At 45.5% G+C, this 22,396-nt stretch overlaps 1 protein-coding gene across 3 annotated transcripts in view; it reads right to left on the bottom strand.

Moving 5' to 3' along the window:
* Positions 1-21,882, bottom strand: part of LOC135906326 (uncharacterized) — a 35,963-nt gene extending 14,081 nt beyond the window's left edge. Inside the window, exons 1-3 of one of the 3 annotated variants that reach the window (XM_070539126.1) lie at positions 21,805-21,882; positions 18,486-18,689; positions 16,481-16,532 (exon numbers count right to left, since the gene is read on the bottom strand). In XM_070539126.1, the coding sequence (XP_070395227.1) occupies positions 16,512-16,532; positions 18,486-18,689; positions 21,805-21,810 (231 nt within the window). In that variant the 5' untranslated portion in view covers positions 21,811-21,882 and the 3' untranslated portion in view covers positions 16,481-16,511. Of the gene's footprint in view, positions 1-698; positions 6,114-16,480; positions 16,533-18,485; positions 18,690-21,804 lie in introns of those variants that run through there. The other 2 variants (XM_070539125.1, XM_065437670.2) reach the window with 2 other exon arrangements.
* Between the last annotated feature and the right edge of the window lie 514 nt (positions 21,883-22,396).

Below are 22,396 nucleotides of genomic sequence, written 5' to 3'. Positions count from 1 at the left end.
GGCCAAGAGAAGTTCTGCTAAATGCAGGCAAAATTTGCCGGCTGTCGGCATAATAGCCACGCCCACGACTTAAAGGAATTAAAAAATTGCAATGCCGAGCGGGATATGTCGTACCACACTTTGAGCCGAATTCACAAAACTTCCCCTTCATAAGTGCTCTTTGTGGTTCGCCGGTGGTCAGGACTATTAATAAGTTTAGCATCCCTCTTCATGGCTATTTTCTCTTCAGAATTTCTAGTCTTAAGAGCTTTTAGTGAATATGCTTACTGAAGACGTTGCAACATCGTTCTTGCGGCAGCAAAAACGTCTTTAAGATAAACTCAAGCCAGGCGCATGCTCAAGTTTTTCAAAGAGGATCATATCTGGAGCGGCTTCATCAAGCTGCTTACTTATGCATTTGTTCCTCTTGCCCCTGTTGACAAAAAGCTTGTCAGCTGGGGTTTTTCGTTATAACTAATTGTAGCCAACCATGACGCTGAACATTTTCTTCGTGATCACTACCGGTCAAATAGCAAAGAGCCCTTCAAAGAGAGAAGCTTCGTGGATTCGACCTGTGCTTCACACAGAATAAGCATGAAACCTTGGTTGGACGTTTCAAGAAAAAAGCAATGATCAGACGTTCTCGCTTGTCCACATTGCGATCCATGTAGGGAGGACGCCGCACCAATGCTTCGAAGCGTAAAAGTGGTGTCACATACCTCCATGTCTCTCTTCTTCACTCGGGTTGCCGATGGGCGAGCTGTAGCTGCTTGCTTCTTGTTGATGATGATGATGATAGCCTCATATTATGGCTCATACCCACACTGGGGGATTGGCCAAGAATTGCGTGCTGAAACGTTCACCTATTTTTTTGAAGTGCCACTTATTCGATGATAAAAAAATATATATATATAACGAAAGAGAGATAAGAAAACATACAAAAACCAATAAAATACAAGACAAAAGTTAAAAATTTATTCGTTTTGTTGACGTTATGTAACTGCAAACGGCATCAAATATGTCCCTGTGGCTGACCCCTATAACTGACGCACCGAAAGATAGTATGGTTTCTGGTGATAACATTAACCCTAATTTTGCGAACGGAAGTTCTAGATGTCTTTTTCTTAACAATTTGTATCGTCGACATGCCAAAAAATAATGATCTAGTGATTCTGTTTCTTGACAGTATGGACACAGAGGTGATAGCGTCAGACCAGTCCTGTGTAAATATAGGTTTAATGGAGGGACACGGCAGCGTAATCTCGTGACCGCTACTTCTGATTGTCTTGATGGACACCACTGGATTTTCCACGGAAATTTGAGGTGCTGATATTCTGTCCATGTTGTTATTGATTCACTGACATCTCTATGAATTGAATATTTTCTATATCTGATTGCTGTTATGTGGGCCACCAAAGGAAGAACCTGCATTATTGGTCCACTCAGGGATGCTCGCGCTAATGCATCTGCCATTTCATTTAAATGTAAGCCACAATGTCCAGGTACCCATAATAGTTTTAGAGAATTCAACTGCGGAGGAACTAATGTTAGAAACGTCTTTATTGGTGGCGAATTGGGTGAAGCCGTAAGCGAAGTACAGACCGAAAGGGAATCTGTTATTATAACCGCACTTATTGAGTTCGACGGTAGTTTCCGAAGCGCTAATAGAATTGCTAAAAGCTCGGCTTCAAAAACAGGTGTGAAGTCTGGCAGTCTCAGGGAGAATGACCAGCCAAGCGGAAGCGAGAAGATGCCTACGCCCGCCTTTTCGTTGTTCACTGAAGCGTCCGTAGCTAATATGTTATTTGTTTGCACGTGTGCTAGGTAATCTTGCAACAGGTTATTTAAAAAAGTGGCTGATTGAAACTTAGAGTTTGGGGGGAAAATGTCATCAAAATCTATCTTAATATTCTGATGTGATTCGGTTGACGGAATTACCTCTCGAATGTTCACATTCAGGCTATCTAATTGTTTTTGAACAAATATGATCTGTGGAGTGTGAAATCGAGGCCAATGAGCAAGGAAGAAGGAATTTGGGTCATTAATGAATGCGTATTCAGATCGTCTAAGCGGCAAGCTGTAAAATTTCAGGAATGCTTGAACTGTTAAGATGCGGAATCTGCAGGGCAATGTTGGAAGGCGCGCTTCTTGGTAGATAACATTAATAGCCACAAACCTGGGGAGTCCCAGACACAGGCGTAGGGCCTCACGCTCCAAAAGAACCAGAGGCTTTATTTTATAAGCTGGGCCGCCTGAGAACAAGACACACCCAAATTCCAATATGGGGCGCACATACATTTTATAAATCATCAACAATGTATCCCTACGTAGTCCATATTTCCGGTTACTCATTCTGCGCAGAATACCTAAAGCACGTTGTGCCTTACCTGCTACACTCTCTATGTGTGGACTCCAGTTGAGTTTTCCATTATATGTGATTCCCAAATATTTTAGAGACTCAACCTGTGGAATGGGTTTTTGCTTATAAGTTATAGAAATTGAAACCGGATCTATGACCGAGAACACTAAAATGGCGCTTTTGCTTACGTTTAATGACATACAAATTGTCTGAAGCCATACTTCTAGCATGCTCATGTATCTCTGTAATTTTTGGTATAATGTGTTAATGTCTGTGTCGGCAGCAAAAAATGCAATGTCATCGGCATACACGTAAACGTTCACGTCCTGACAAGTGGGGATAGAGCTCATTAATATATTAAATAATAGTGGGGATAGGACAGATCCTTGGGGAACTCCGCGGGTTTGTCTGAATTTAGACGAAGAGCATCCGTCCTTGAAGCAATAAAATTCTCTTGATCGCAAAAATTCTGCCACCCACGCGGTTATATAATTGGGGAAATTACGACGCTGCAGAATATCAAGTAGAATTGAATGTTCGACGCTGTCATAAGCTTTAGCTATATCTAATTTCATTAAAGCAGAATATTCTCTCCTTTTCCGGGCAAGTTGGATGCGGCTCTCTAAATCAGCATGGGCACACCATATTGAGCAATTAGCTCTAAAGCCTATTTGATTTGGACTTAATATTAAATTATCCGTCATCCAGATAGTAATTCGGCAGTGTAATACCCTCTCTATGACTTTGACCATATTAGAAGTAAGAGAAATGGGTCTGATGTTTTCTATGTTGTACCCTAGTCCTTGTGTTTTAGGTATCGGGATTACTTTAGCTACTTTCCAATCGTTAGGTATCCAGGCTTTGTGTAAGGAATAGTTTATAACGTTTAGAAGGTCTCCAGGAGATAGATCAAATAAAATTTTTATCATGTGCACGGTAATTCCATCAGGACCAGGGGCTGACAAAGGTAAGTTTCGAATCACTTGGGATAATTCAGGCAATGTAACTTCAGTATACACTAAGGATGGGGCTACTTTTTGCAAATTGTACGACATCGATGACGTGAATCTACTCTCCAAGCCTTTAGCCAGGAGTTCAAGAGATTTTCTCATTTCATCGGGAGACAGATTGACATAATCAATATTAGCTGGCGATGGCAGAATTTTTCGATATCTCATATATCTAAACAACGATTTTTTGTTTTTAGATTTAGAAAGGAAATCATAGTGTTTCCTATCATAATCCTCTTTAGCTTTAGCAACTGTACGTTTAAAGACTGCAGCTTGAAACTTGTAATCAAACCAATTTTTGGGGCACTGGTTGTAGAGCAGCTGCTTCCAAGCCGCCTGTCGGCGTCGGTGGTCTCGCGTGCAGTCTGTATTCCACCAAGGGTTGTAAGATGTTTGCTTTGCAGATGTAACACTGAATTCAGCCTTTTTGTATGTTCTTTTAATTACCGCACAAAGTTTCATAGCCTTGGTGTCTTCCTGCTCTTCAGAATGAGAAGCCAAATGTGCCCTAAGATCGGATTTAAATTTAACATAATCTACAAATACGCGTACCTGGGAGCACGCTGGCATAATCGGGCAAGCGATTTCAACCATTATTGGAAAGTGGTCACTGTTGGTTGCACAGTCCAAGGCTGTCCAGGATGAGTTAGTGAAGGACGAACTTACAAAACTTAAATCCAATGCTGAGCGGGACTGTTTACAAATATATGTAGGAATTCTAGAGTTCAGACAACACAGATTATTATCTATTGTCCAATCCCACAAGCGTTTGCCACATTGATCAGTTCGAAAGCCCCAGCACGTGTGATGGGAGTTGAAATCTCCAACCAGAATTTTATCCTTACACCATGAAATCACTGCTGAATTCAAACATCGAGTGTTCTGTACACCCGCAGGAAAGTATGCGTTTACTAAGGAGAAAGGTAGACACCCTGGTATAGTTATATCTAATGCGAGAATTTCACTTTCGGGGGACATATGTTTATATGAAATCTTTGCTTTAAGGCTAATTCTGTTATTGATAAAGAAAGCTAAACCTCCGCCCTTCGATGGACGGTCCAGTCGGAAAGATCGATAGTTCGTCAACTGAAAACTTTGATGTACTGAAAGCCATGTTTCCTGCAAAGCAATGATATCCGGGGAGAATTTCGATGATAGATACAATAAATCTGTTGCTGCTGAGTAAATTGATCGGCAATTCCAATGAATAATTTTGAGGAGACCTATGGTTGCGTAAGTATGGACTCAGTAACTGCCTTATCTAAAATGTTTTCCTTTAAAAAATCTTCCTTGGTAAGGCTGTCTTTCTGATACTTTTTTGTCTTTGCCTGAGTTAGAGTCGTAGCCTTTTTAGACAAAGGGGACCTACATCGTTTTAACGACCGAGGATCCATGTCCATTTCCTCTGCGCCCTCTGTATTATCGTTGGAGCCTGTACATTGGGTCTGGTTAACATCGACTGGTGGGATTACAATTTGGGCATTTTGCGACGTGTAATTGGCGGTTACTTCCTCGTTTGAAGTAGGTAGACACTCAGTAGTTCGCGAAGTTATACCAACTGCTGTTGTTGCTGCGAATATCTGCGCCATCTGGCTAGTGAGAATTTGTGTCAGGGACTCACAAAGGTTTCCAGCTAGGCGCTCCATAGATTTTTCCATTGCCCTTTCGATGGCATTAGCAATAGAAAATGAAAGAGCCGCATCCGTTGCTGTCACCTGGCGTGCTGTGACGCCGGCGTATCCCTGTGTCCTAGAATGAATTTCCGCTACCGCTTCTCTACGCGAACAACGTCTTCGTTCAATGATTTCCAGAATCTCAATCTCCCGTGCCTTTGCTGAGCAAGTAGAATAATCTGCAGGGTGCGCGTCATGGCAAAGGCAGCACCTTTCTTCCTTGCTTTTGCATTCGCTTGCATTGTGTTCTTCACCACAAATTCGGCATCTGGAAGCAGATCTACATCCTTTTAACGTGTGTCCGTAGCGCCAGCATTTCACACATTGGAGGGGACGAGGGGACAGAGGTTCCACTCTGTAGATTAGAGGCCATGCCTTTATCTCTGAGGGTCGAAGTGTCCCTGCAAATGTGGCTATGATCGACTCAGTAGGGATCCTGTTTTTCTCGACCACACGTCCACACCGATAAACTGAAATTACACCCGCGGGTGAAAGCATCTCTAATACCTCTGTCGGTGTCATGTTCACGTCGACGCCGCGGACAAGCCCTTTCACACATGCCAAGTGGGGGGGAATAAATGCGCTCACCGGATTGGCGGCAAACAGCGAACACTTTAACAGGTCTTGTACACAGGACTGGTCTGCCGAAAAGCAGAGGACTCCCCCTCTGCCAAACTGGCGGACCTCAGAGATGGTCTGGAAATGGGCCGTCGCCGAGCGCAATTCCGCCTGAATCGCTTTCGGATTCTTCATCCGTATGACTCCGTTATTGGTTGGGACAAGAGCCACAGGAACTGATGAGATGCCGTTGCGTAGAAACAGATCCACAGGTAACTCCTGCGGAGGAATAGAAGCGGACCAGGGGGAGGCCCCTGGCCCTGGTGAAGAAAAGGACATCTGCGTGGTCTTATTAGCTAAATAATAATAGGACTAGCAAAACTGATGAGAAGCGATAAAAGAGAAAAAAAACAGCTATGCAATTCTAGGCCAAGACCCTGCGAGGCAAGAGCAGTTCCACTCGGACGACGGAAGCAGCAGACTTGACGCTCACACAGCCACCGTTCGAACCGTTCTTTTTACGGCTGGTCTCTTGTTCTCTTGTTCTTCGGCGTCTTCTTCTTTACATCTTTGGCAAGCACGCGCGAGGGGAGGGGGGGGGGGTGTAGGTTGGCCATGATTCGAAATGAAACATAACTTGAGGTTCTTGGATTCTGTTAGCCAATTGAGTAGTACTACCAATTTTTAATTACCTGTGATAACAGATTTTTATTTATTTTCTTGAAAATGGGGCATGCCAATCCTGACGAAGTTATTAGATTATGAAAATATTGTGATCTTGTGGTAATAAGGAAGAAAAGGTGGCGAACATGAGTCTCCCTGTACCAATACCGTACTAATGCATAATAGTTGCGTCTCTATTCCTCTTGTCGTCTTAACTTGTCTGTAAATACCGGCTCATACCCACTACAGGAAATTGGCGAAAAAGCAGGCGGTTTCAAGTGTGCATATTAATATTAACAGAAAAGCTAAATTTGCATAAAATAGCTTCGGTGGATGAAATATAAATTAGGAATGTCAACAAGTGCTGTATGGAATTGTGATATCAAGTAATTCAAAATAAAGGAAGATAGGAGTAATTGATATTTAAGAAATTGATCAAGGTAGTTTTTGTGTCACCTATTAAATAATAACTTAATAAAATCATCCATGTCGCTGAATCCGAGATAGATAGATAGAATAAACTTTAATGTCCAACGGAAAAGGTGATCTACCCACCCCCCGACGCACAGGTCAGGGGGCGAGTGCCGCCGCCTCAGATGCAGGCTGGGAGGTCTTGGGTCCCAGCAGCCTCTTCGGCCAGTTGGACGAGCCGGAGCTGGAGCTCAGGGTCCGAGCTGCGCAGCAGGGTCTCCCAGGTGTCTCTACTGTCTATTTTGTGCGTTCCCCCGGGAGAGTACGGACATTCCCATATTATGTGGTCGAGGGTCCCTCTCGCCCCACAAAGATTGCATTTATCGCTCCTGGCCTCGGGGAACATGTGGTTCGCCATAACCGGGTGCGGATATCTATAAGTTTGTAGTCGTCTCCACGCGACTGCTTGTCTGTTGTATAATTTTGGGTCTGGCGGGGATACCAGTCTACGAGCCAATCTATAATGCTGCGTGATCTCCCCATATTTTAGCATGCGCTCTCCGCTCCCTCGGTCATCGAGGGGCCCCGTAGCGGCTCGGCGGTAGAGATCTCGAGCCAGCTCGTGGGCCGCCTCGTTGCCGGGGACGGCTTCATGCGCCGGAGTCCAAATTATTTGAATTTTTCTATTTAGCTTTCTCTGGCCTAGGATTCTGGCCGCTAAGGGCGAGATCCTTCCCTTGCTAAAATTTTGTATGGCAGTTTTGCTGTCACTGATCACAAATTTCGCGTCCGTTCCAGCGCAAGCTAATGCGATCGCAATTTCCTCGGCAACTTCTATGTTGCGCCCGCGCAGAGTGACAGCAGTCACGGGAATACCCCGGCCGCTGACGGCCGTTGCCACCGTAAAACTGCCGCTACCTCCCGCCGCGTCTACATAGGCCACCTCATGCTCCGAGATATTACCGAATCTAATTTTTAATGCTTCGGCTCGTTTATGCCTCCTGTCTTTGTTATGTTCCGGGTGCATGTTTTTTGGCAGAGGGGAGATAATCAGATTTTTTCTAATTTCCCTATCTACGTCCACCTTTTGGGTGGGGCCTCTGTCCGGGTTTATTCCAACTTTGGCCAATATGGCTCTTCCTGTCTTCGTGGTGCTAAGTCTCTCAATTTGAGAGGTTCGCACCGCTTCCGCCAGTTCTGCCCATGTGTTGTGCACTCCTAGAGCCATCAGTCTCTCTGTTGATGTACACATGGGCAGTCCCAGCGCTCGTTTTACGCATTTTCTCATTAGAGAATCAATCTTTTCTCTTTCCACCACTTTCAAATCGAGATATGGCGTTGCATAGCTCACCCGGCTGAATATGTACGCCTGTATTAGCTTGAATAAATTTTTTTCCTTTAGCCCTCGACCTTTGCTGGCCACCCGCCTAATTAGGCTCAGGGTCTGTAATGCGTGATTCTGCAGCCTCTTGAGGGTCTCGCCATTGTAGCCGTGTGACTGGAGAATCAGGCCCAAGATTCTAATTTGCTCTACTATTGGTACCTCTTTACCCGCCACCTTAATTTTGATCTCCGACGGTGCCTTGCACCTTAAGTGTTTCGGATTGTATATAAACAATTCTGATTTCTGCGGCGAGCATGCTAGGCCTCTCTCGGCCGCGTAATCGACTATGATGTCGGTGGCGGCCTGGAGCAGGCTTTCGACGGCTGAATCACTTCCCCGGTTGACCCAGAGGGTGATATCATCCGCATATATACTAAATTTTAATCCTTCGAGCTTTGCCAATTGCTCGGGGAGTTCTCGCATAGCCACGTTGAAGAGTAGGGGAGACAGCACTGATCCTTGGGGCGTACCCTTACTCCCTAGCTCAATTGTGGGGGATTCCAGCGTTTGGAACCTCATGCGAGCAGTTCTTCCCGTCAGGAAGTCCCTGATGTATCGATATGTCCTGGTACCTACATTAATCTTGTTCAGCCCTTCCAGGACCGCCTCATGCTTTACGTTGTCAAAAGCCTTCGTGAGGTCCAGTCCCAGAATTGCTTTTGCATCTTTAGACCTTGAGTCTATTATATCATGTTTGATTTGGAGCATGACGTCCTGCGTACACAATTGAGGTCGGAACCCGACCATCTCATGTGGCCACAGATCGCCCTGCTCCATGAAGCCCATCAGTCTGGTCTGGACGACGTGCTCCATCAATTTCCCCACGCATGAAGTTAAGGAAATTGGCCGTAAGTTTTCCAATTGCGGAGGCTCCCCGGTTTTGGTATTAAAGTAATGCTTGCCGTCTACCACTGTTGTGGGAGCTCGCCTTTTTCCCAACATTCCTGCATGTACTTCGTTAGATAGCTAATGGAATCATCGTCTAAGTTTCTGAGCATTTTGTTCGTTACCCCGTCAGGGCCTGGAGCCGACTTCGTTCTGAGTCTTACAATCTCTGCTCGCACTTCCGCTTCTGTGATGGGGGCGTCCAACGCCTCGTTAGGCGCTCCACCATAGTCGGGTAGTGGAGTTCGCGATGTTTCCCCCACGAACGTCTCAATTAATTTCTTCATGAAATAATCATCGTTCCCTACGAACGCGTGCCTAGCTTTTGCCAATCTTATACCGGATTGAGTTTTCGAGCTTGCAGGGTCCAACAAATGCCGGAGGATGTTCCACGTCTTGGAGAGGTGCATGCTCCCCTCCATTTCGTCACACTTGTTGGCCCAATTTTGTTCGCATAATGTAAAAGTATAATCTTCGATTTCCTTATTGTGCCTAGCAATCCTTCTTCTGAGGTTGCGGTTCCATTTCTGATTTTTGAGACGACGTTCCATGCTTTGCTTAGCTTCCCACATATGCAGAAGACGGCTGTCCGCTATCTCCGGGGCGTTATCCCCTTCGAGCGTTTTTGTCGTCCTCCTAACGTCCGATTTGAGCGCCGTCGTCCATTCCTCGATGTTTCTGATGGGCCCCAGTTCCTGCGCTCTCCTGATATCTCTAAAGTTATCCCATTCAACGACGGCCGGCGCGCGAGCCCTCCGCGTTTGAAGGCCCACTTTCAGTATGGAAACAATTATGTAGTGGTCGCTGCCAAAATTTTGATCCGAATTATGCCATTCTAGATCTTTAATGTTTTTCGAGAATGTTAGATCTGGAGATGTATCCTTACTAACGCTATTGCCCACCCTCGTTGGACTCTCAGGGTCCGTGTGCAGAGTGAGCCCTATGTCATGCGTATCTTCCCACAGCTGTCTGCCTTTCGGGCTTTGGTGCGGGTACCCCCATTCCTGGTGATGTGCATTAAAGTCCCCCACTATCAACAGTGGCTGGTTGCTTGAAATTTTGAGGGCCTTGCGAAGCAGAGCCCTGAACCTCACCTTCCTTTGCCTGGGTGAGCTGTATAAATTTAGAAGGAATAAACTAGGGTCCTTCTGTTTTCCGGTTAGAATTTCGACAAACACGTTCTCGATCTCTCTCGACTCTAAATCATGTTCAATGGCCGCGATATTTCTTTTCACGAGTGTTGTGACCGAGGATTTCTCCCCCCTGCCACTATGAAATGCCTGATAACCTGACAGTTTTGCGGGTCCTCCAGTTTCCTGGAGGGCAATCGCCAAAGGAGTCTCATCTAATAGCGGAAGGTACTGTTGCAGAATCGACCGCTTGCGCCGGAAGCCGCGACAGTTCCACTGCCAGATTTGATTTTCATTTGCGCGCCTGGCCATTTTGCAGTTGCGTGACGATCTGCTCCATATTCTGTTGCCACCCGTTCATGGCGACCATCTCATTCCTTGGCCTTTGGCATTCCTCGGCCTGTTTCTGAACTGCCCCGAGGACAGTTTGAATTTGGATGTTGATATGGTTCATAAATTCATTCATCTTGGCCTCTAATCTTACCAAATTTTCGACCCTTTTTTCTATAGCCTGAATAGGGTCGGCGTCTTGAATTTTGCGTTTCGTTGGTGGCGGGAGGGACGCCTCTGTGACCATCTTATCCTCTCCTTGCGGCTGTTGACGTGCCGCTGGGGGGGTCATCTGTCTAATGGGTTGTTGCGGAGGAGGGGTTGCCTGCCTCTGTGATTTCTTTAAGTTTTGGATTTCGGACCGTTGCGAATCGACTATCCCCGTTAATTTTTCGACCATTTTCTTTAATTTCTCAATTTCCTCGTCCCGTTTATCCCTCTGATTATTTTCCTGGGAGACCCTGCCCGCGAAATTCACACCCTTACGCTCCTTGCTCCTACCTCGTCTCCATGGGTTGGCAAGGTCCCTTGAGCTCGAGCGCCCCCTGGACTGGCTCCTGGCACGGGAACCGGAGCGTCCTTTGGGCGGCGGCGATGGTCTGCTCTGATTTGCTTCCAGTTTTGGGAAAGAGTCCTCGCGGAACTTGAAGTCTTTTCCCTCTTTGGGTTCGCGTTGTCGACTCTGATGTCCCCCACCAGTCGTCGTTGCTTGTCCCATCTTCTCCCACTGTCGCTTCTTAACTTCGTAGGGAGTGCGGAAGAGTTCTCGGCACTTGGGATCTCCTAGGGCGTGGCCTTTGCCGCACAGCTGGCATTTCAGCTCACACCTGTGGTCACTTGACGGGTTCTCGAGGCCGCAGCCCCGGCACTTGACGTTTGTCGGGTCTGGGCACACGTCAGCGCGATGTCCGAGTCGGCCACAGGCGACACACACTTCGTATTTTTTGCGGTACAGCTGGCATCTGTGCGGTGCCCCGTTGAGGTAAATCCACCTTGGCACTTCTTTCTCCTTGAAGAGGATAAAGATCGACTGTGAATCTTTTCCCAGCCTGCGGACGCCTCGAATCTCGGGGTTATCCTTGCGGTCTAGGCGGTACAGAATTTCTTCGATGGAGTATCCGAGTGGAACCCCGTGGATGACTCCCTTTCCGCAGTGCTCGGGGGTGGCCACGTAGGCGAACGTCTCCACTTGTTCTCCGTCGAACATGAGGTGTTTCACGCTCGCGTACTTCAGCTTCCTCTCCGCACTCGTAGTGATGACGAGAACGGAGTGCTGCTTCATATTTGGAGTTATTATATCTTCCTTCTCTTCGCGTGGGTTAATCCCCGCCGACATTTTGATGACGTCAGTCAGATATGCTGTTCCATATTTTGTAAGCTTAACTAAGCCGCCACGTGGTCGGAGAACAATTTTCTCGGCGCCGTCTGGAATGCGCGTATGCTGACGCTCGATCGACTTGGCCGCCATTTTCCTGCCTGCTTGCCTCTGCCGGGCTCGCTGTTTCGCACTTTTCTGCCCGCTCTTCTCTAGCGGCACGTACCTTCCTCCTTCACTAGCGTACCATTGTCCTGGAACCGAAGATTCCTCGGGTGTAGTCGCTCCTTCCATAGTAGCCATGATTCACAACTTCCGCGCGACCACGAGCGGCAAACGATCCTCCGGTGGGGACGCCGCGGGCCCGATCGGCCGCGGTAGCCTCAGCGCCTCAGCTACGTGCTGCGTTGAACACACAAAGTCCAAAAATGGAGGAAATAAGGTCCCACTTGCGGAGAAAGCGGTATCCTCGTGGTCCTCTCGAGTTCCGTCGTCGATTGAGCACAAAGCCTAGGAAAACAAGATCGAAAGACTGCCGAAAAAGGCCAAAATTCGCACAGCCCATCGGAAGCGCGTTCTACCAAGAAGGCACTTCGTCGTCTTCCCCCCCTGAATCCGAGAGAAATCGTCCCAAATGGAATGATTGGCGAGGTCACCGATAACCCAAGTTGTCTAAATGAAATTTCTGGGCGTTCTCCTTGTCTTAAAGATTCAGCGATCTATACAGTACAAATCACTCATTCTGCAGTTTATCAGCTACAGCCTACCAGTATTACAAATACATGCAGGACTAATTTCCACGGCCTACACAACGTAATAAAATATGCACGCCAGGTTTCTCTCGGCGATCCTCTATGTGCATCTCCAGTCGCGATAAGTGCCGTTGACCGACACAGCCCAGTGCATGCACACACTTCTAACTATACTCAGAATTCACAGGCACCGTTTATGCCGCATTTAATCTCATCATTCAGGCTGCCTCCCAATGGGGAAAACCCCGCGCCGAATTTTCCAGTATTGTGAGTTCTCACCGTTAATCACTTACATCAGGTTTCACACGTGCTGCTCGACCATCAGCTGCCTTGTGGAGCCTCAGACAAGCAATTGTAAATGTTGGGTGTTCCTGTAATTCGAGAGAAGCCTGGCTTGCCACCGGTGGCTAGGAAACGAGACGCCTTGTAGCGCTTATGTGACAAACTCTGATTTTGTGACTACATATGCAGATGGTTCCATTACTGCGAACAGCTCGTTTTTTTCTTCTTATTTCGGCGGTCATATTATCATGATCCACGTCGATCCGATTCAAGTTCTCGCCCACCACAATGTCGATGTTATCGACGCCTCTCTGAGGCGCTCTTAATGCATACATCAGCAACCACCAATCTGGTTGGCCATATTCAGTCGCCCAAAGGTGGTCTGCCAAACTGTGAAGTCAAGCATTTTTTTTGCAGTCCTGAAGAAGGGTTGGTGGATGAAATCGGACAATCTCACCGCCGCTTTTGAACATCGGCGTATGATCAGAGTTCAGTGGCTGCCCGGTCACTGCACCATCATCAGCAACGAGTGAGCCTTCAAAGCAGCGTGCTGCGCTCACCGAGACTAGCGTCTGCCTGTGCCATACCACACGCTTGCCGAGCTCGATGCAGCATGGCCACATGATTAATGTTCTCACGAAGATGTGTGTAGATGAATAAGTGCCGTTGTAAACAAGTTTTTTAAGCGCTGAAACGCGCTTTATACGGGAAAGGTTTCAAAAGGACTACGTTTTAAATTACGTAATTTAAATAGAGGTAGCTGAAATACATACTGTAACGGCTAGAAATTAGTACCGACTCTTGAAATTGGAATTAGAGTTGACAAGGTCACATGAGTCTTTTTTTTTTTTTACTCCATGCTTGGCGGATATTTTGCATTGTAGTATATCGCACCTCGTTCAGTTACAATTTCGTCTGCTATTTACCTCTAACCTTGCAGCTAGTGTTTTTTATATGTGCTTTAGCGCAAGCTGTTTTAGACTTCAATGTCTACAGAGGGAGCGTGAACGCTCCTTCATTTAAGATGTCATGTTTGCAGGAAATAACAATTGCGCAAAATTTGCATCGTTTAATCAACGACCGCTTTAATGTGTGTTGGGGAGGAGAAATTCACAGGTTATTTCACTACACCACGTCAACATCACACATCAGATATATTACTCTGTCACATCGGTATATCAGAAGGTAAACCACACCGTGCCGCAATTATACTCTGCCATCTTTGTTCATGCCATCTCCAATGTCCTTACATGGCTTCCATTCGTCAAGATTTTCCCATATTTCTGGCAGTCTTGACGTTGCAAGCCCGCTAGCCTCGCCGACGTTAAGAAAGCCATCTGCTTCTTTCGTTAAGAGGAAACTTTAGCTCGGGTGGTACTGTCTAAATACACGGGAGTGGAGAATTCGTTTTTCTCGCCAGTAACTGCACCAAATTTGACGAGGTTTGTTGCATTTAAAAGTAAATTCTATAACCTAGTGGCTGTTTGTTTCAAATTTTTGATGTAGAGTGTAAATTTTTGTAATAAACATTGGCAAAAATGAAAAAGTTTGAAAAAATGACACTATGAGGTTTACAGCTCTAACTCAGCAAGAAAAAAATTATATATCAATTCTGTGAATCGCCTGTTATAGTACATCTAAAGCGGACAAAATTGTTATATTAAACAGGATTCTCGAAAACATTTACTAATGAGTAAATGCAGCTTTTGCGAAACCCTTGCATCCAACGTAACAAATTGAATAGCAGCCCTGACGGACATGTCTATTGACGTCTATGGATATCATGTCCATAGACGTCCATAGACGTGCCTCCGATCATGTGACCCCTCGACAGCTCGGAGGACCTCGGGAGGTTTGTCGCGGAGGGCATCGTTCCACAGCTTTTTATTGCGTAGGGGGTAAAGAAGAGTTGGCAAGGGAGGAAGGAGGTGTGCAGTGCACTCAATCGTGACGTGGAAGATTGTGGGCGAGCTGCCACAGCCAGGGCAACGATCTGCATAACATTGTGGGTAGAATTTATTGAGAGAGACAAGATTTGGGAAAGTTGCGGCTTGTAACTGGCGCAAGTAGGCCTGAGTGCTCGGCGAGTGACGTCACGGAGAAGAGGGCGGCGGCGCGCTTGGCAATACGGGTTGAATAAAGGCATCGCGGCTTGGTTCACCTAGCAGCAGTATGCTTCCATTGAATACGCCACACTTTTTCTTCAGTCGAAACTGCAGAATGAGCAGCAGAACCCTTACAAAGCATTTGTTTAGAGGTGCAGATACAAAACAGCTTTGTAAAGTTCGTGCAGTAATTGATGTCAGCAGCTTTCTATAGCATCGCGCTTTGTCGTCCATGTAATGTACGTTTTTCGTGAAATATTGTTATTATACCCCATACTTCATACCGATTACATCAAATAAATTGAATTCATAAAGAACTTTTCCTTCTATATTTTTGTACTTATGGTTTATATGGCACAACAATGATGAATGTAACGCACTGGATTAGCTTCACAATTGCGTGTGAACAATTTTATTGGGGACACACGTACTTATTCCAATCTAGATTATGGTTAAACGAATAATTTTGCTTTCGACGCACTAATTACCGCAGTCCACTAATTTTGAACAACTCAACTAAGTCTAGAAATGGGATATAAATTATTCGTGCAGCTTTCTACAAGGAAACAGATGCCTTGTTGTGCAGAGTTCCAGCTTTCCTCTTCCTCGCCTTAGCATTGGCATCCAATAACTTGTCATTCACCTTGAAGCAGTTGTTCATTAAGATATTCGTGCTGCACCACAAAAGGTGCCTTAACACAAATTCACATTTGTGTTCATCCTCGTAGGCGTCGAACTCTGATGAATCACCACTTTGTGTAAAGGCACTTTCTGTAATTGAGCAATTACCCTTTGCGTATTTTTCAAAAGTAACTAGTTAAAGAAGTTCTGAACATCTCACCCTGGAGTGCGGTAATACAATGAAGTCCGCACTTGGTAGCACCCTAATGCAGGCACTCTGGGCTCCTTCATCTTGCGCAAACTTGAAGACATGATTTTTCTGCCCCGATTTGTACATGTTATTGCACCGGTGATTGGGCACGCCGCACTTATTAGGCATATCTTGGCATGACGCTCCATATTCCGGGGCAATGAAGACTCGCGGTACACACAATTGCAAGCACAGCGCAAGTGTTGATGCACTGCTCACGTCTTGAAAAAATGTGCGTTCGGAAGCGTGCGTCAGCATTGCCGAGCATGCCGGGACTTGTTTAACCCAGAAGCTTTTCAAGGGGCAGCAGGGCTACTAGAACTAATCGAATTGTTGTCACCGCCATCGTCCCCTCGGTCTTTTCCGAATAGCCGGGGTTAACCATTGTGTTTTCCTTTTCAACACAGGTGCACCGCTCGTAGCTTCGTAGCACGCTGCACGGAAGTTCTATGTAGGCCTTTCTTGCGTGACGTAGCTCAAGGGGAAAGGGTCAGCCCGAAGGCGTTAAGTTCTCTAGAGCGTGTTGGTAGGGCGTGCAGGAACGGTGTTATGGACCTTGGACTACACACGGAATCTCATGGTCACGCCGACGCCGACGGCAGACATGCGCTTGGAGTGTCCATATAATTCATATCGCAATAAATAAATAAATAAATAAATAAATAAATAAATAAATAAATAAATAAATAAATAAATAAATAAATAAATAACTAAATAAATAAATAAGTAAATTTATAAATAAATAAATAAATAAATAAATAAAGGACACGTAGTGCCGTGTTGATGTCTTTATTTTGAAGATCTTCAGAGAAGGCGAGACCCGACCTGCAAGAGACAGCCACACATGGAATGAGCAAAGCTGCACGGTGACGATCGTCGCCAACGTGCTTCTGCGCACTAGCACTCACCCCACCCACGATGGCGTGGAGTTCGAATTATCAGTGGCGGTGAAGATTTCAGTATGAATTATTCAATTCAATTCAACAGTAATATTATTCAAATAATCAAAACTGGTATGCGACAACGTCTGGATCCTTAGCCTTAGACTAGTTATGGATCCATGCAGTTATACAGAGAAAAGTAAACTATTCAGACACGAGCACAATCATTTTTTTGGATCAAACAAACAAAACAAAAACTGAAAAAAAGAAAGAAGGAGATGCAACCAAACAAAAACCACTAAACTAAGGTGCAGACCACCGCAGGAGGGGTAAAGCCACGGCCCCCGCCGGCTCGGGAGCGCGCCATTCCCCGCATGCCGAGAACACAGCCATCGGCACCAAGAAGCGAACAGGCTTAGTTTCTGTCCAAATTGCTGTCACCCACGACAGCAGCCCCACACCACCAGTGAGGCAGCACGTATTCCAGACAAGCCCCATGGTCTCCCTCCCACGGCAGCCCGTGCACATATATGCTTGCGATAAGAACACATCAAACGGTTACACAAAAAGAATTGGTTGAACATTTGTGACTTTAGCCGTTTCCAGAACGGTAACATGTAATTGTTATTTACTCAATGCAGCTAGAATATACACTGATAAGTTATATATGCATTTGATGCATGGTGTGTGGAGGAAAAACAAGGGTACACCGGCATTGACACTTACGTTACTATACATCCATGAACACATACGTACGTAGAAAGAACAAAAAAGCGTAACAGCAACGCTGTATTCAGTTGTTGACATCATATAACTTTCATAAAAGACTAATCAGTTTAGATCGTAAATGAAGAGTTCTACAGTAGTATTAAAATTTGCTGAGTGCTTAATGTTTGCAGGAAGCGAGTTCCATATTTTGACACCTACATAATGTATGCTTCGTTGGCCGTACTGGTTGTGACATATCGGCACGAGAAATTTCTCGAGGAAGGCTGAGCGACTGTTAAATGTCGATTCATTGAAGATAGTGGCTGGAAATGGCGTGTTGCATCTTGTTATCGAGCACACTAATAAGATTTCGGAGTAATTTCAGTTTTTAATAAGCGCGGAGTAATTTCAGTTTCTTAACTGAAATTACTCCGCGCCTTTGTAAGTACGAAGCATGCGGAAGAGACCTTGCCACACAGTCTATCGATATGAGGCTTCCTGTTCAGAGCAGCATCAAGGGGTACACCTAAGTAAAGCACTGAGTAGACTTTTTCAATTTCATCATGGCCTATCGTAATGCGGCATGGCTCCTCAAAAGGCTTTCTTTCTTAAACGGGGACATAAAAATAACAAATGTAGTTTTATTTGTATTGAACGAAAGTCGATTACTTTCAAACCATTTGCTAATATATTAGTGGGATGCGTTACATATTGATTTCAATACGATGTTGGATGGATGGCGGTGGCTACATCGAATTATCCGAAATTTTGAAGTAACGAGGTTCTACTGTATTTATAAACTCAAACCTCGTTCTATCGAAGTTGAAGGGGAAGCCGAACTTAGTTCGTTATATCTATTACTATGGTTATATTGACTATTGCCCTTTGCTGCAGTATATGCCCGGTGGTGTGCACAACTTTAAACATGCAAAGCAGTCATGGCTCTGTGGCCCACCAAACCACTAGAGGCGATATAAAATTTAAAAAAAATAACAAAATACTGCGTGGCATGTCCAAAACGCGACTTCGCTTTCTTCCTCGCTCTCCTGGCTTCGCTCTCACCGCATTTTCATCTTTCGGTGTGCTCGTTCCCTCGGCTGCGCCACCGAGGCACGCCGACGCTCTACGCAGGAACGGGCGCCTAAGCGCTGCGCTCGAAAGCGTTGCAAAGATTGCTTGGAAGACCAACCTGCTGGTCGCCACCTTCGGCGACGTCCGTTCCAGAGGTCGAGGTCGAGACGGTGTCGCTATCTTCCGCGTGAGTGCGGGCGGCGCAAGCTTTCGCCCGGTGCGCCCACCTGCGGGTGAGCCATGGCCACTGGCACATGGCGCATGCCCAGGCGCCGAAGCCGATGAAGATGGCCACCAGAAGATATTCGCACAATGTGGTGACCTGTATCGGTAGGACAAAACACAATAGCTCTATTGTGCAGTCGTCCTTCCACACTGTCTTATGTAAAGCTGCAAAGAGGAGACACAAGGTACAGGTCCACACACGATATGATGTACGACGTGAACTTCGCTATCAACAACCATATCCAGTGAGTAGCCAACATGGTCCAACAGTTTTCAGCATGTTCCACCAATCGGAACAGGAACCTTTCGGACGCGCTCGAACGCCATATCGGACGCCGCGTTGTGCCATGCGTGTCGTGCTTTAAAGGGACCCTAAAGATAAACGCTAATTTTAGCTGCATTTGTGCATCACGCTTATACGATAATAATGAAGTTATTAAAACCGCGAAGAGAAAGCTCGGTAAGACAGAAATGACGCAAAAACGAAGAAATGCTGGCTCTCCCGTAATCTACAGTATATAGATGTAAGCATCAAGTGGCTACCGGCAAAGCAGATTGGTTGGAGATGATACAAGCCACACTCCTAAAATGGGTGTGCATGTTGGCAACGGCGCATTCCACCAACCCGTACCACGCCATAGTGTGCATTCGGCCATATGTACGCAATAGTTTCCTGTCGCAGACAGACCCTCATTACAAGTCTCGTCTCGGTCAAGCAACTGTGGATGCTGCCGGACGAGCCATACGTGCGTGGACCTCGAGGATCATGACGTTGAAAAGAGCATAGAAAACTCTTTCTCAGCGCCAACAGATGGGAGTCAGGCACATAGTGCTCTATATCTGCCTTTTGAATGTCGGTGTTGGAAATGACAAATAGAACTTCAGCGCACTGGAAGTAACAACTTGAGGGATATTGTGAACATACATTTGGAAGAACTCGGAAGGAATAGTTTTCGTAACATCTTTGGTAGGTATTTAGTGTATGTAAGGCGGCTTTGACGGGTTGCCCGCATGATCTCGTTTTTTTCTAACTACTTATCCGAAGGTTCTCGTTGCAGTGCCCGGTTAAAGGCTCCGGTTTTTGGCTCAAGGTCACTTGAAGGTCGCCGACAACGGGAACTGAAAGCATTTCATGTTCAAGTAGCTTAAAGCGGGAGACGGCGCCACCGTGCATATGCCATATGCAAGCAAGCCGTATACGGCTTCAAAGATTTCGAGGGTGCCTGCTGGAGCACAGTTAATGTGTCATCCCTGTAGATGCATAGAAGTTCATACAGTAATGACTAGAGAAAACTCTGGCGATATTGTGTACGGCAGCGGCAATAGGAGCAGTTGTGCCAGCATGGGAATTATGGCGAAATAGACGAATTTGCTAAACTTCGTCATTCTGGCTTCAAACGACTCTGTGACTATGTAAACTCCTTTTCTACAATGTACTGCGCAATGAATAATGAAACACACATTAAAATTGTCCGATATCAGGATTCGAACACCGGATCTCTAGCATACAGGCCTGATGTTGAAACAATTAAGGCATGGACGCATGCATCGATAGGTGATGCGAAACGCGCTTATAAATTTATTGCGGGCATGCCAGTGACCTTCCGGAGCTTGGCGCGTTTAAATTTGGCCATCTCGACAACCTCAATTGTTGAAATTAGTAGCGATTGCGCGGGTTCGCAGCGTCTTCTGCACTTTCAATGCTATGGTTTGCTATGAAATTTACGACAATTAAGGCACGTAAATGGTAATATACAAAGCCTCACGAACGTCTTAATCCACAACCACGAAGATTAGACAAATCCATGTCTTTCCCATCATTCCGATGGTGGGTCAGAGAATGCAGCGTCAGGGCTCCCTCTAGTATGTTGTCGGTAACGTTATCTATAGATGTACAACGGCCTGTTGCAAGAGAGCCTAAAGTCGATAAGATCAAATGCGATGAAATCTGACATCACATTGACGTAGAGACGTAGAGAAAAAAAATGTGACATTCATTTTCATTCTCTAGGCTAATTAATAATACAATATTACCACAAAATATAAATAAAATAGAGTTTTGAAAGAACACATTGCAGTGTATATTGATTTAGTATCTTTCTTCAGTGTCCCTTTAAAGGCTACACTGATGCAGTTGCTATTTGTTAATGGCAACATGCACGTTTTTCCTTTGCTTTCCTTTGTTTCCTTTGTTTTGTAAATGTTCTTGTTGCGTCCGTTCTTTTTATCTAGAGGTGTGGGAAAGAACTCCCGCACCGCACATTGGTGAGACCCAGACGATAAACCTGGAGGAAAAGAGCCTATTTACACATGCTACACCTCCGCGACCCTAATGTTACTGTGCAAGGCAATTACCTAAATGCTAATTATCGGTTTTGCACTATCGGTGAATTCAGCTCGCCTTACAAGCTACAGAAACTGCTTTGCGAGGAAATACGTCTTGTGCTGGCTCGTGGATTGTCCCCATCGCCCACACGCGGTCACACTTCCTCTCAGCACCCTTGCAGTGAGGCCAAGAGAAGTTCTGCTAACTGCGGGCAAAATTTGACTCGGCTGTCGCTATAATAGCCACGCCCGAGATTTAAAGGAAGTAAAAAAAGTGCAATGCTGAGCGGGATATGTTGTAGTACACTTTGAGCCGAATTCACAAAGCTCCCACTTCGTAAGTGCTCTTTGTGTTTTGCCGGTGGTCAGCACTATTAATAATGTTATCATCCCTCTTCGTGGCAATTTTCTCTTCAGAATCTCTAGTGTTAAGAGCTTTTAGTGAATATGGTTACTGAACATGTTGCAACATCGTACTTCCGGCAGCAAAAGGCGTGTTTAAAATAATCTCAGGGCAGGCGCATGCTCAAGCTTTTCGAAGAGGATCATATCTGGAGCGGCTTCATCAAGCTGCTTACTTATGCATTTGTTCCTCTTGCGCATATTGACAAAAATCTTTTAAGCTAGGATTTTTCGTTATAACTAATTGTAGCCAACCATGACGCTGAACATTTTCTTCGTGATCGCTACCGGTCAAATAGCAAAGAGCCCTTGAAAGAGAGAAGCTTCGTGGATTCGACCTGTGATTCACACAGAATAAGCATGAAACCTTGGTTGGACGTTTCAAGAGAAAAGGAATGATCAGACGTTCTCGCTTGTCCACAGTGCGATCCATGTAGGGAGGACGCTACACCAATCCTTCGAAGCGTAAAAGTGGTGTCACATACCTCCATGTCTCTTTTCTTCACTCGGGTTGCCGATGGGCGAGCTGTAGCTGCTTGCTTCTTGTTCTTCGGCTTCTTCTTCTTTGCATGTTTGGCAAGTACGCGCGAGGGGAGTGGGGGGGGTGTAGGTTGGCCATGATTCGAAATGAAACATAATTTAAGGTTCTTGGATTCTGTTAGCCAATTGAGCAGTACTACCAATATTTAATTAACTGTGATAAGAGATTTTTATTTATTTTCTTGAAAATGGGGCATGCCAATTGTGACGAAGTTATTAGATTATGAAAATATTGTGATCTAGTGTTAATAAGGAAGAAAAGGTGGCGAACATGAGTCTCCCTGTATCAATAACGTACTAATGCACAATAGTTGCGTCTCTATTCCTCTTGTCGTCTTAACTTGTCTGTAAATTCCGGCTCATACCCACTACAGGAAATTGGCGAAAAAGCAGGCGGTTTCAAGTGTGCAAATTAATATTAACAGAAAAGCTAAATTTGCATAAAATAGCTTCGGTGGATGAAATATAAATTAGGAATGTCAACAAGTGCTGTATGAAATTGTGATATAAAATAATTCAAAATAAAGGAAGATAGGA

The sequence above is a fragment of the Dermacentor albipictus genome, chromosome 5 (genome assembly GCF_038994185.2).
Source record: "Dermacentor albipictus isolate Rhodes 1998 colony chromosome 5, USDA_Dalb.pri_finalv2, whole genome shotgun sequence".
Classification (NCBI taxonomy): Eukaryota; Metazoa; Arthropoda; class Arachnida; order Ixodida; family Ixodidae; genus Dermacentor; species Dermacentor albipictus.
Note: the sequence above shows the minus strand (reverse complement) of the source record. Positions and strands in the feature narration are given on the sequence as shown.